At 41.7% G+C, this 13,482-nt stretch overlaps 1 protein-coding gene across 1 annotated transcript in view; it reads left to right on the top strand.

Moving 5' to 3' along the window:
• The window catches only part of spon1a (spondin 1a), a 69,078-nt gene extending 55,879 nt beyond the window's left edge, over positions 1–13,199 (top strand). The window contains exons 8-16 of the mRNA XM_041939226.1: positions 358–559; positions 3,130–3,270; positions 4,690–4,765; positions 4,877–5,059; positions 10,025–10,195; positions 10,275–10,442; positions 10,768–10,932; positions 11,997–12,263; positions 12,357–13,199. Coding sequence (XP_041795160.1) covers positions 358–559; positions 3,130–3,270; positions 4,690–4,765; positions 4,877–5,059; positions 10,025–10,195; positions 10,275–10,442; positions 10,768–10,932; positions 11,997–12,263; positions 12,357–12,520 — 1,537 coding nt within the window. The 3' untranslated portion in view covers positions 12,521–13,199. The remainder of the gene's footprint in view (positions 1–357; positions 560–3,129; positions 3,271–4,689; positions 4,766–4,876; positions 5,060–10,024; positions 10,196–10,274; positions 10,443–10,767; positions 10,933–11,996; positions 12,264–12,356) is intronic.
• The last annotated feature ends 283 nt before the right edge of the window (positions 13,200–13,482 follow it).

Genomic DNA, 13,482 nt, shown 5'->3' with positions numbered 1-13,482 from the left:
TGATAACTATTAACCTGCCAGTAAAATATCATAACTTGTTAACTTGCGTATCAGGAACTTGTTTTAGAGACTACTGTTCCTCTTGTATTTACACTTTGTTTGCCACTGGAGGGTAACTTGCTGGTGACACAACGAGTTCACGAGGAACCAAATGCATCATTGGGTTTTGGTTGGGTTTATTCACGCTGAACATCTCGTTAAAGGTGGAGCAGGTGCAGCTAAGCCTCAGGTCTCCTGGAGGATGCACCTCTCATCCTTCCTGCTCGTCAGTCGGGATGCAGCTAACATTTCCTTCCCTTACTCACACTTACAAACCGCTGTGATTCACTCAGGCCTCATTCTCACTCTCCCCTTCAGGCGAGCTGCCCCCTCAGCTGAATTCTCAGTGGACCGGACCCGTCACATCATGTCCTTCCTGACCATGTTGGGGCCCAGCCCAGACTGGAATGTGGGTCTGTCTGCTGAGGACTTGTGTACCAAGGAGTGTGGTTGGGCCCAGAGGGTGGTCCAGGATATGATCCCTTGGGATGCAGGCACTGACAGTGGGGTTACATATGAGGTCAGTAACATTCAAACATTTTGATATAAATTACTAAAAAATTCAGTGTATTTAAGACACCTCAGTAATTTGCTTCCACACATGCATACTGGCATAAAAATCAAGACTGTTTCCTCAGTCTGTGTCACATGTGTGCTGGTGTTATGTGCAATGACTAAGCTATCTTTTTAAGATGGTTCCTTTGGTGGAAAATTAATTAGCTGTTCTAAATTTAAAGCAAACACTCTGAAATATCCTTTTACAGCAAGTTATATTTGAAACTGTAGCATTGGAGTCATTGGACAGGCAACCGCAGAAATCCCGTAGAAATCCCAGCCTTTTGCAAACTGTTGTTTTCTGCACCTTTTACCCCCTGAATAACCTTCCTCCTCACTCACATGACCAGCTGAGTCTTCCATTCACACTGGTATTTTGACCTTGTCAGTACGCCGCCCTCTTCTTCTTCATCTGCCCGTCTGCTCACATTCACAATCACTCCCTCTTTCACCTCTTCACATGCTGCCAGTGTGCAACAATTCAGGTGTCATCACCCATCCAATTCTCCTTTAACAGCCTTCAACATCTTCCCCTCCCGCCCTCACCCCGAGGTGCTGTCTGCTGCGCGCTCCATGTTTCCAGTCAGCACTACCAGATTAGGCTGTGTGTGTGTTTGACCAAACACGATGACGACATGTGTGAAACCTTTGGTTGATCCCACGTAGCGCACAGGCGAACCCACTGAACTGTGCTGTCTTGCTTGTTTTGGCCAGCTCTGGGAATAATTTGACTCTCCCTCGTCTTCTCTCTTATTTTCGAACTCATATTTTTTCAGCTTGCCCTCTATGCATTAGTTTTTGGACAGCTCCAAAATCCTTAACAGCAGCCAAAGTAGTAATAGTAATAATAGACTTTATATATACAGCACTTTTAAAAAAAAAAGTTATTTGGTGCTTTTGGTTGTTGAACAAGGATTAAAATATTTCAGGACTAAGGCAGATAAAGTGAGGAAATTAAAATAATATGGTTAAAATGATACAGTTTGATTCTACCCAAAACACACTGACATACTGAAAATAGGGTAAAATATTATGTGAACTAAAAGTGCAATCTTTGAACCATGCACTGCAGGGATTTTCAAACTGTGAGGTGTGGAGGAAGGCAGAGATTCTGTGTGAGGTGAAAGGGACTGGTGTTCAAGAAACAACAAGGCGTTAGTTGTTGTAGTTTGACCTGTTGATTTGGCCCATTTATCAAGACGGTCAGCAGTTGGAGCTGCAGCAGTAGCCATGACACACAGCTCACGGAGGACATTAAGGTACTTTTACACCCTCAAGGTCGAATTGCCGCAACTAGCGTCAAAAATCGTACTTATCAGATTCATTGCTCTGTAAAATCTGAGCACAGACATGATACACATCTCTTTAGATTCAGCGTGAGTTCACCAGGGATATTTTATCTGTGATGTCCATTTAATAAAAACGTCAATAAATCTTCGTAAATTTCCTAAAAAGGATGTTGCTTATACTTCTAGAACCTACTTGAGAATCGTCACAAGTTTTCTTCAGGACCAAAGCGATCGAGTAATAGTTGAGTGTAACACCTGGTAAACAGGAATCTGAATGTCAAATGCATGATTCTTCGGTAGCAGACGGAAAACTCACCTGTTCAGACTGCACATTAAAAAAAGCTTTATCGCTTATTCTCTAACTGTTCTAAATGCAGCTCTTGAAGCAGTTCAGCATATTTTATTTAGTTCATTGTAGTGATTCTTGCAAATGTTGGTTTGTGTCCACATGGTTGAATACACTTACTGCAAGTCACTTTGGATAAAAGCACTCTCACGAGTTTTAAAATACCAAAGAAGTAGGCGTTAAATGCCAACAAAATAAATATTTCCTTATCTTTGGAAAAATTACAACTTGCTCAAACTGTACTGTCCATGTAGCTGAGAATAAGGACGGAACACACAAGTATCATGTTTAAGCTTTTCACAGAGATCAATGAAAAAAACCCTCTATCCAAAAATACATAGTGCAGCGGAGGAACAGAGGCTATTCTGGACGTGGGGTTGGACTTTGGCTCCCTGTTTGTTAAAGACACAGGCCTGCAACAGAGTAATGAGATCCCTCCTTTGTGCCATTAGCTTTACTGTATCTTTTAATTAGTGGCCAGTCGTTACCCTTCTCTCTCTCTCTGGCTCTCACACACAAACACAAACAGTTCTGCTCTTCTCTGTTTTTTTTATGGGTGGTCTCAGTGGGGGGGGTGAAGGATGAGCTGGTCTTCTGCCTCCAGACAGCCTCTGGCGGTGATGCTTCTATCAACCCCCTGCTGGCAGACCTTTGCTGTTGACTAATAAGAGCATCTCCCATATAAACTACATCGCCCCTCCACAGCTGCTCTCCAACTTTGTGGCTTGTCCTTTGTGCGACTTGTGCTTTGTGTAACTTTGACTGACTTTGTGCTCATTGAACTTGCACGAATGTATTTTTCATACAAATCCTGACAGTGGGTTATTTTTGAAATCCTAAAGATCCGTGGCTTTGTGTTTTTTTTTTCTTTTTTTGTGTCTTTCTGTGTGCTTCTTTTAGTCTCCCAACAAGCCCACTATGCCCCAGGACAAGATCCGTCCCCTGACCAGTCTGGATCATCCACAGAGCCCTTTCTATGACCCTGAAGGGGGCGCCATCACTCCTGTGGCCAGGGTGGTGGTGGAACGCATCGCTAGAAAGGTCTGTCTGTTTTCATACCAGTCAGCTCTTACTGCAAATATAGATACTTGCCAGCTTCTGTCGGGTAATGATCATAATGCAGGCAATTGCATAATGGTAGCATATTTTAACAGATGAAGCTACGCATTCAGACCATCATTTGAGAATCAAAATTATATAATGACGGGGCTTGAATTATATTTCAATATTACTGCAGAGGGCAGTACAGTGACCCAGTCATTAACCAAGGACCGAGTCGGGCTGTTCTGCTGGTCTGATTGCTTCTCTGCAAGTTTTTTTTCTCCTCACAGGCAGTGATATCCTTGCTTTTTATGTATTTTGAGGGTGATCCCCTTGTATTTCCACCTCCATGCGACACCGATAAATCAGCCAAATTAGATTGACATAAAAGTAGGACTGGCATCTTTTAATATCTGACATCGTTGTGAAGTACAGATGCCTTTGAAAGCTTCAGAAGCAGAGACAGAGAGGAAGGGAGAGAGACCTTTCTTTTTTCTTTATCACTGCTTAGCAGGTACGATGATGAGTTCAATCCTGGCCATCAGTACAGCCATTGATCAGTGTTGGATGTACTTGTGGTGTGCAGGGTGGAGGTAGTGTTTCACAAGAAGAAGAAAAACATGTCTGCTGCTTTCCAAATTAAACAAAAATGAAATATAAGCTTTCTAAAATATGATTTGTGTTATCAAATATCAGTTGTTGGCAGCAGTAGTAGTAGTAGTAGTAGTAAAAGTAGTAATAGTAGTAGTAAGTAATGTGCAGTTCAGTTCCAAGTACATGAAACAGCTCAACTTCAAAATAGGTAAGATTTAATTTTAAAAAAATGGAAATGTGATAATTCTACAGCCTGTATGTGAACTCATATGTGTTGTGATGCAGCTCCTAAAAGAATGAAATGACACAAAGCATTGGGAAAAGTAAAAGTTAATTAAAACATTCATGGCAGGTATTAAAATTCACTGTCTGTGAAAAATAACCTTTTTCTAATTATACTTTGGTGGGTGCTGAAACACATTCCCTCAAAACTCTGGCTGCAAACCAGAAAGGGATGAAAGGTTAGCAGTCCTTCAGTGGCATCTAGAGGCAGCTGTGGGGATTGATTGCTTTATTGCTTTGCCACAACCAATTACCATTTACTAACTCAAACAACACACACACAGGCACACACTCAGAGTTTACACTTGCAGAATGTGTGGACATTCATTTTTATGCAGTATATCTTCTCCCTGTGTGCTGAGTGGATACCACAGTTAAGAGAATTTGTAAGCTTATGCGTCCTTCCCATTAACCGCCTGTCACTCTTTACCTGATAGCTATCAGAAACAAACAAACGGGTTTAGAGAGAGCAAACAGAAAAGCACAGCAACAGTGCATGTACAGCATGATAGAATATGTCACAACACGACTGTGCGTCTGCAGGGCGAACAGTGCAACATTGTGCCGGACAACGTGGATGACATTGTGGCAGATATCGCCCAGGAAGAAAAAGAGGAAGGTCAGGACCCCGCTCCTCCCCGTTTTTCTCACTTTCATTTTCCACAAACTTAAAAGCATAGTTACAGCAGTAGACTGTTATTGTATCTGTGCTCCCTTTACCATCCTGCAGACGATACTCCTGAGACATGTATCTACTCCAACTGGTCTCCATGGTCTGCCTGCAGCTCAGCAACTTGTGAGAAGGGCAAGCGGATGAGGCAGAGGATGCTCAAGGCCCAGTTGGACCTCAGTGTGCCCTGCCCACACACCCAGGATTTTGAGCCTTGCATGGGGCCTGGATGCAGTGATGAGGGTGAGTATCTTTCTATAGACTGAAGGTTACTGTTTTTGTGAGGTAAACAAAAACGTATATGTAGACAATGATGTTAAAGACATCTGAAAACATTCTTTACAGCTTTAGCATCCACGCATTTCTGAGAATTATTCATCTTTGTTCATTTTGCTTGAAATTTTAGGATTATTGCTTCCATTAATGTTTTGACACTCTAAGATTCAAGGCCATGTTAAAAAAAACATTTTTATTGTTATACTGTAGGTCATCAGTAATAACCAAGTTACCATTCTACAGCAGCAATTAAGTGAGAGCAGAGGCGACGAGAGCACTGTGTTTATACGGCAGGCTTTTAAATGTAATGGCAAGTCAAGTTATATTGCATGAGGTCATTAAATATATTTTGTAAGATTTTAAAACTAATTCACCCTATAAATGATGTCTTTTGCTTACTCAGGGTTTACTTTCTTTAACTTAATGTATTTTTTGTGCTCTCCCTATGATCATTTTTGCCCCAGAAACAGCAGGTTGGGTGTTGGGTGAACTGTCAGTCTTTCGCTCAGTTTGGTCTGATCTGACCTGACCTTTCACCAAGCACCATCATCAAATGAAAGTTTCCTTTGGCCAAGGTTGATCAATAGGTTGGATTTGCCTGTCAGGGAAAGGAGCCTTGCATTGCTATTGTAATGGCAGACATATTGTAATTTTAGATGTTAATTATTTTTGTCATGTTTTGCACTTTAAATGCTGAATATGCAGAAATATTAAGACCCTTATTTCTAATGATGTGGTAAACTGTATTTATTTATTTATGTAGCGCTTTTAAAATCTAAGTTACAAAGTGCTTCATAGTCAGAAAAAAGATCAAAACACTTCAGCACTACTGTTAAATAATAAAATGAAAATTAATATGCATAATATGCCACAATAATATAAGAGAGTGAAATAAACTTAATAAAAGTGTTGAATCAGCCAAAAAAAAAAAAAAAACACCGGCCATAGACTCCCAGATTAGTCCAATTAAATGTGCTGAGAAAATCCTTCTGTTGGTGCTGTAACACATGCACACTGCCCTTCTGCTTCAGCGTAGCCTGGCTGGCTGCCTACACACATCAGTGGCACGAAAATAGCATCTTTGAGAGACTATGTACAAGACGGGCTGCAATTCCCATACGGTTCATCAGACATGGATGTAGACACCCTGAAATTGAAGCTGAAAGTTTGAACATAATAACCTAACCTTTCATTTCTAATCCAATGAGCAGGAGCACAGATCCAATACAACAAGAAAGGCTGTCCCAGTCTTAATATCCTCCTCAAGCTCATCTGCTACTGGACAGTATGTCCTAAGACCAGAATTATGAGATTCATATTAGTCATTACTGGCCTTTATTAGTCATTTTTTATATGTTTTCCACAGCAGAGACTGTCAGGACAATGGGGTGACAGAGGGATAGGGTGTAGAGACAGGTAGGGGACAACATGACTATTATCTGAGTCCTATCACAATCTGATGTGTTACAGTAGTCTTTGGATTATTGTGAGGAACTGTGTTTAGGATCTTTGAATAATCTAATTCGTGCCAACTGCTATCAGGTATTAGTGGACATTTCTAACATACAGTAGATTTGAAAGATCATTGTTTGCTGTCTAACTGCAGCATTATATTTCTTTCACTGACTTGATAATAATTAAATCATGCATATAATATAGTCTGCAGTGTAGCACTAAGGTTTACCTCAACAAATACACTGCATCGTTTACACTGGTCTTAGAAAACTTGTCTAGGACAGAAGAATGTCACTGTGCTTGAGCCTGGAATCTTTCATTTCCTCCCCTGGATATAAGGTATGCATACAGTGTCAAACTGCTGAGCCCTGCGTGGCTAGTGGTCAGATAATCAGCTTCTTGCATGACTAGTTTTATTTTACCTAAAATTCCTATGTATGTTGACTGATATAACCATGCCATGAACCAGGGAAAGAGCAATTATTTTTACCTGTGTTCTTAGCTAAACTGTAGTATACACTTCTGATTGCAATAACACCAATCTTGCTGGTGGAGCTACTTTTTTTCTGTCTCCTGCATTTGACAACAAATAGTTACAAACATTTCTAAGAGCCTGCATTAACAGTATTCCAGCCTTTTTGTGGTTATGAATGTGTTGTTTCACTAATGCTCAAGCAATGATTACAAGAGCATGCGGCACATTAGACCATTCAGAATGAGCTGATTAGATCCACCAAATAGTATAAAATACACTATACTGTTATCCAGTTTCCTATGACATTATTATTACTAAAAAAAAATACAATTAGAGCAAGATTGCAGACAGCTTAAACAGACAATAATATACACATGCCTATATTTCACCTATATGTCAAAAAGGAAATGTTAATTAACTTTTAATCAAGCAAAAGTAATTCATAGCAAAGGCAGCAGAATGTCAGAGTTGTTGCATGGTGAGTTTTTTAAGCAGTCACTTGAAAGCCTGATTTTCTGTCCTTAGATCTAGAGGGAGAGTGTTCCCAAAGGCAGCTTCACTGTCTCCTCTGTTTTGTCTCTCCCTTTGTGCTACAGTGAGTCCATGAATAGATTTAGAATAGACAAGTAAAAGGATCTATCCTAAAACTAACTGGAAGATAGTGCAAGGGTTCTTTTCTGTGGTCCAGTTTAGCTGTCAGCAGCATTTTGTACAAACTGTGATGGATTTATAGACACTTTGCAGACAGTATGCCTTTTTAGTTACATTCCTTATTGGCAACTCGAAAGGTCAGACTATATGATACAATAGCACCATAATTTCCTGCACTGTAATTTACTGAGATATCGTAGTTACTGGCAGTGATAGAAGTCATCAGCTACTTTACTTAAAGGAACAGTGTATAAGTTTAGGGGCATCTATTAGCAGAATGTGGCAGAAGCATAATACTCAGAAGTATGTTTTCATCAGTGTATAATATGGTGGCTGGCTGACAAATGCAAACACGCTGTTAAAAGATCTTTCTATCAGGAGAAACGTGCTGGAGCGTCACAAACGATGCCAATTCAAAAACACAGTCAAAAACCCAAAACAAGCACAATTATGGAAATGTGCTGCAAATGAAAAGAACATGGCACAGAATGCCAAAACTAATACAGTAACAGCAAACATGCTGCAAATACAGAAACGAAAAACAAAGTCCAAACGCACAAACTCTGAAAACAAACGCTACAGGAAAACACTGCATATGCAGTACTGGATGTGTAGCACTCCCCCTAGAGGCAGGAGAGCTAAGTGGAACAGTAAAGAGGTGACATGACATAAACAGTTAGATATTCTTTGTTACAACTAGTCTTTTTCTTTCTCTCTCTCTCTCTCTCTCTCTCTCTCTCTCCCCCTCTCTCTCTCTGGTCAAAAATCAAGCTTTTCCACTCAGCGCTCCCGCTACAGGCCTGGAGGACTTCTGTTGTGTTGACTGGACATGCAGAATTCTTCTGTTGCATCGTTTTTCAGAGTTTGTGTGATGAAGGCGAGGGTGTTCAGTTCTTGGTGCTCTTTGATCAAAACCAAAAATCTCTGATTTTAATTCAGTCAACACTGATTTGATGAGCATAACTTGACAAATGACAAAACAAGTTGGCCGTTGCAGTGTGTGTGTACTGGTGCAGCCAATAGAAAGAGAGAGAGAGAGAGTTACTGATGCAACAAACTGTTCAACATTACACGTGCACTCCAACAGCTGTAACATCGAAACATTTATATATGTTATAAAACTTCTTCTCCAACCCATGACAACCCCTCCAATCCCTTCACAGTTAACGAGTGCAGCTTTTCTTTCATTTTTCCAAACAAGAAACTGCAGCCACCTGAGCACCTCCACCTCAACACCTGGGGGTTCAGTGCTTGGTCCTCTTCTGTTCATCCTCTACACGCTCCCTCTGAGTAACATCATACCCTGTCATTGTCTCTACTTATTGCTATGCCAACAACGTCCAGCTGTACATTTCCACTAAATCCATCGACACTGTAACTCACTCCACTCTGACCAAGTGCCTCATTGGTTACATCATGAATGCAAGCCAGCTTCCTCACACTAAACCGTGATAGATCAGACAGGATCCTGATCCGTCCCAAATCCCTCACTAAAGCCAACTTCTGCCTGACCATCGATAACTCCACTCTGGCCTCATCCCCACATTATTTTTGACAGAGACCTCTCCTTCAAACACCACGTCAGTCTAATCGGCAGAACTGCCCTTTTCCACATAAAAAACACAGCTCATCTCCACCCATCACTCTCCCTCTCTGCTGCCTAAACTTTGATCCATGCTTCTCACACCCAGAATTGACAGCTGCAACAGCATTCTTTATAGCACATCATCCACAGTCCTAAATAAACTCCAGTACATCCTGAACTGCTCGCCTGCTCACCCGCTGCCGTGAACACATAACCCCTGTCCTCCAGAACCTCTGCCAGGATCCAGTTCAACGTTCTTCTAGTCACTCACAAAGCCGTTCATGACCAGGCCTCGTCCTACCTCACCAACCTGCTCCACCACCACACTCCTTCCGCAGCCTCCACCCCAGCTCAGGACCAAGCACCAGGCCTCGGGTGGCAGACTTTCTCCATAGCATCCCTTTGGAACTCTCTCTCCAAACATATCCGAGACTTCACCGATCTGTCCATCTTCACTTATCAAAACTCACCTTTTCAGAACTGCTTTTAATGTTGGATTCATGTTGTGTGTAGTTTTCTATGATCATTTTAACTTAACCCCTGAATAGCTCTCTATAAATAAAACACATTATTTATTATTATTATTAGAAACAATTTACAGCAATTGGTGACATTTCTAAGAGATGGTAGCATGATGACTAACAGCTATTAAGCTACAAATTCGCAATTTTGAGTTTCCTAGGATTTTAAATCATTTTTTCAGTTACCAAAATCACTGAACTCCCTTGAAGGTTGCTGACATCTCCCTCTTTGTCCTCTGACTCAGATGCTTCCACCTGCATGATGTCAGAGTGGATCACCTGGTCTCCGTGTAGTTTGACCTGCGGGATGGGCTCACGTTCGCGCGAGCGTTACGTGAAGCAGTTCCCTGATGATGGCTCAGTCTGCACCCTGCCCACAGAGGAGACCGAAAACTGTGTGGTCAATGAAGAATGCTGTGAGTTTTCCCTTTTCCTTAGGCGTCACTAGGTCACACTGTAGGTTTATTTTACCGTGTCTTTCTCTCTTGCCCTTAGCTCCCAGCAGTTGCCTTGTTACAGAGTGGGGTGAATGGGATGTCTGCAGTGCCACCTGTGGTCTTGGCATGAAGAGGAGAGAACGGATGGTGAAGATGCCTCCTGCAGATGGCTCCATTTGCGGGGCAGAGGTGCTAGAAGTGGAGAAGTGCATGATGCCTGAATGTCGTGAGTAGCAGCATTTTCAGGACTACAACTATCCTGACACCTCCTACACTTCAAATCTGGAGAGAAATTGTCTCGCTGAGCAACTGGGCACAGGGTCTACAAGCTGTAGATCCATGGAAGTAGCACTGATGAGACAATCTTACATTTAGTTTTCCTGTATCTGAACTTTAATGAAAGAAGATTAAATTGCTAGTTGCTGTTGTCCTGCCTCTATTGTTCTCTTTTAAAATGGCGATTTGATCAGTTGCATGCAATGTGTTTGATGTTAAAATGCACATCCGACCACTGAACGTGTGTGGTACTGAGTCACTGCTGTCGTGTACAGATACAATCCCCTGCATGCTGACTCCGTGGTCTGACTGGAGTGACTGCAGTGTGACTTGCGGGAAGGGTTTGAGGACACGACAGCGAATGCTGAAGTCCCCCGTGGAGCTGGGAGAGTGCACAGAAGAGTTGGAGCAGGTGGAGAAGTGCATGCTACCGGAGTGTCGTAAGTAATAAACATCTCACATATTGTGCCTATATGCACATGTGCAACGTATAGAAATCAAGGATAATTTCATTTTTGCGATGCAATCTGGTGGCTTGATGCAGCTACATGGGGCTACGACTATCTTTGTACTGTGTGCCTATTCCAGGTTCACAGTAATGTGGCTCTTACTGGTCTGTATGAGAGGTAACAGATGAGTTTGTGTACTGTATTCACATTTGAGCTGGAATTAAAACCTGTCAAGTGCATTAAATGGCTTGACAGACATGAAGCATTTTAAATGACAGGTCTAACATTTGGGAGGGATTATGAAAAAGTACCATTAAAATAAGCAACATTTTTGGGGTTAGTCAGAGCTATAAGACCTAAGTGAAGTGAACTGAAATGTGTTTTTAGGTCAATTAGAAATAGTTACTTGTCTGTCTTGACAAGTTTATCTACCAAGTGTTAAAACCTGTAAAATCTGTAAAATCTGTATCAAAAAGTTTGTTCGTGTTATGTTTTTATGTGAAATGTGGATGTACTTTTTATTCGACGTCTCTGTTGTTCTCTGTTAAATGATGCACCAGATATTTCAAAAAATGATGCATGAAGCACAGACATATTGTTAAGCGATACACTGTTTAAATAGAAAACTGTGTTGCATCTTTATCCCACTATCTTGACATAAATGACACTTGATTGCACCAAGAAGCCAGAGAAGCTGTTGCCAAACCAGTCGAAACCTTGATCCTGCCTGGAGAAACACTGTTTCTGTTCCCAATTAGTATTGTAATTTATGTATAAAACCGTTTTCTTGTTTTAGGACTTACAGTATTAATACTGTACATTATATGTTTTTTCATGTCACTGCTTATTAGCTTACTGCAGCAGTGAGGAAGCTACATCAGACCCATGTGGCTCTGTGAAAACAAATCATACCCTCTGGCAAACCAGACAAGTATTCTCTGTGGTGTTTCTGTATAAATAACGATAAGACGCATTTCCCTGGACATGGATTCATATATGATCCATCACTTTCACCATCACTGTTAATGCTCTCTCGTCTAATTCTGTCTCCTCAGCCATAGACTGTGTCATGTCAGAGTGGACTGAGTGGTCCGAGTGCAATAAGTCCTGTGGGAAGGGTCACACGATCAGGACACGCATGGTGAAGATGGAGCCTCAGTTTGGAGGAGACCCTTGTTCTGAAACCATCCAGAGGAAGAAGTGTAAGATCAGGAAGTGCAACCGAGGACAAGCCAGCAGCGACGAGAAGAAACGACGCAAGGAGCAGCGCGAAAAGAGGAGGAGCAAACAGGGCAGAGCTGAGGTCACCACCGAGCATCCAGGTTGGCGTCCCACCTCGTCACATTCAGAACTACAACACCACACCTTATTCTGACAGCGTCTCTCTTCCCTTTCTCTTGATGTCTATCTTTTAGGGTGTAAAATGAGACCGTGGTCAAGTTGGACAGAGTGTACCAAGCCGTGCGGTGGAGGTATTCAAGAGCGGCTCATGACAGTGAAGCAGAGGATTAAGACTGCCCAGCTGTCCAGCTGCAAGGACAGGAAGGAGATCAGGGCCTGTAATGTGCACCCCTGCTAGGGAGGAGTAGGGGATCTGGAGATGGAAGGGAGAGAGGGATGACAGTGGGCCTGGGAGCAGGACAGGGCATGGCACACTGTCGCACAACGATCCAATGCACTCCGTTTAGGGCTGACATGGCACATACTTGAATCTGTATTGGTTAAATCCAGAGCACTGGTCAGTTGTCACCAAGAGAGGATGAACTTAAAGATCTCACTGGAAAACTCTGGATTTAAACTCTGCAGATTCGTCTGTGCTTTCAAACTAGCTCTGATACACATACGACTCTTTTGCAAGGTTACTGTAAACTTGTTGTGGTATGATATATCTTGAAAACTATAATTATGAAATATAAATTGATTTAATAATAAGATAAAGAACCGTTATATCTTGTGGTATCCTTCAGTAGTACAGTATATTCCAGACTTTAAAGCACAGGTGCCCAGCCATTCCAGTGTTTTATATGCCTTCAATTGTTCAGTTATTTCTAGGACACAAAATGCCCAGTTGACTTTTTACCCAGCTGTATTGTTGTACATGTAGATGCACCACGATTGAGATCTATATGATTTTCAGCATTATTAGAAGATTTTGTTATTTTTTTGCTGTGGAATTTTTTGATAAGAATGTGTCCCAGGATTCTTACCAAAGTCTCGTGTAGATGTTTTCTAGATCTTTTCCCCTCCTTTTCTTTATCTCTGTTCCTCTAACATATTAATATTTTGGAATAATATCACCTTTACAATAAAAGTAAATGTGACAACTTGTCACCTGGATCTGTCTTTTTATTCGGATGATAAAGGTGTAAAGTAGGTAGTCCATGTTGTACACGTCTGTGGCCATTAGGTGGCGATACGTCGCTTTAAACCTTTGCCTTTCATCAGGGAGCTGCTCATTCCAGGGGCTGCTTGTTCAAATGCGGTGCTGTACCAGCTGACTTATCCCTTAGTCCCCCCCGAGACATATAATGGCCTCAAGGG

This window comes from Chelmon rostratus, chromosome 1 (assembly GCF_017976325.1).
Source record: "Chelmon rostratus isolate fCheRos1 chromosome 1, fCheRos1.pri, whole genome shotgun sequence".
NCBI classification, from domain to species: Eukaryota; Metazoa; Chordata; class Actinopteri; order Chaetodontiformes; family Chaetodontidae; genus Chelmon; species Chelmon rostratus.
This window is presented reverse-complemented; position numbering and strand designations above follow the sequence as displayed.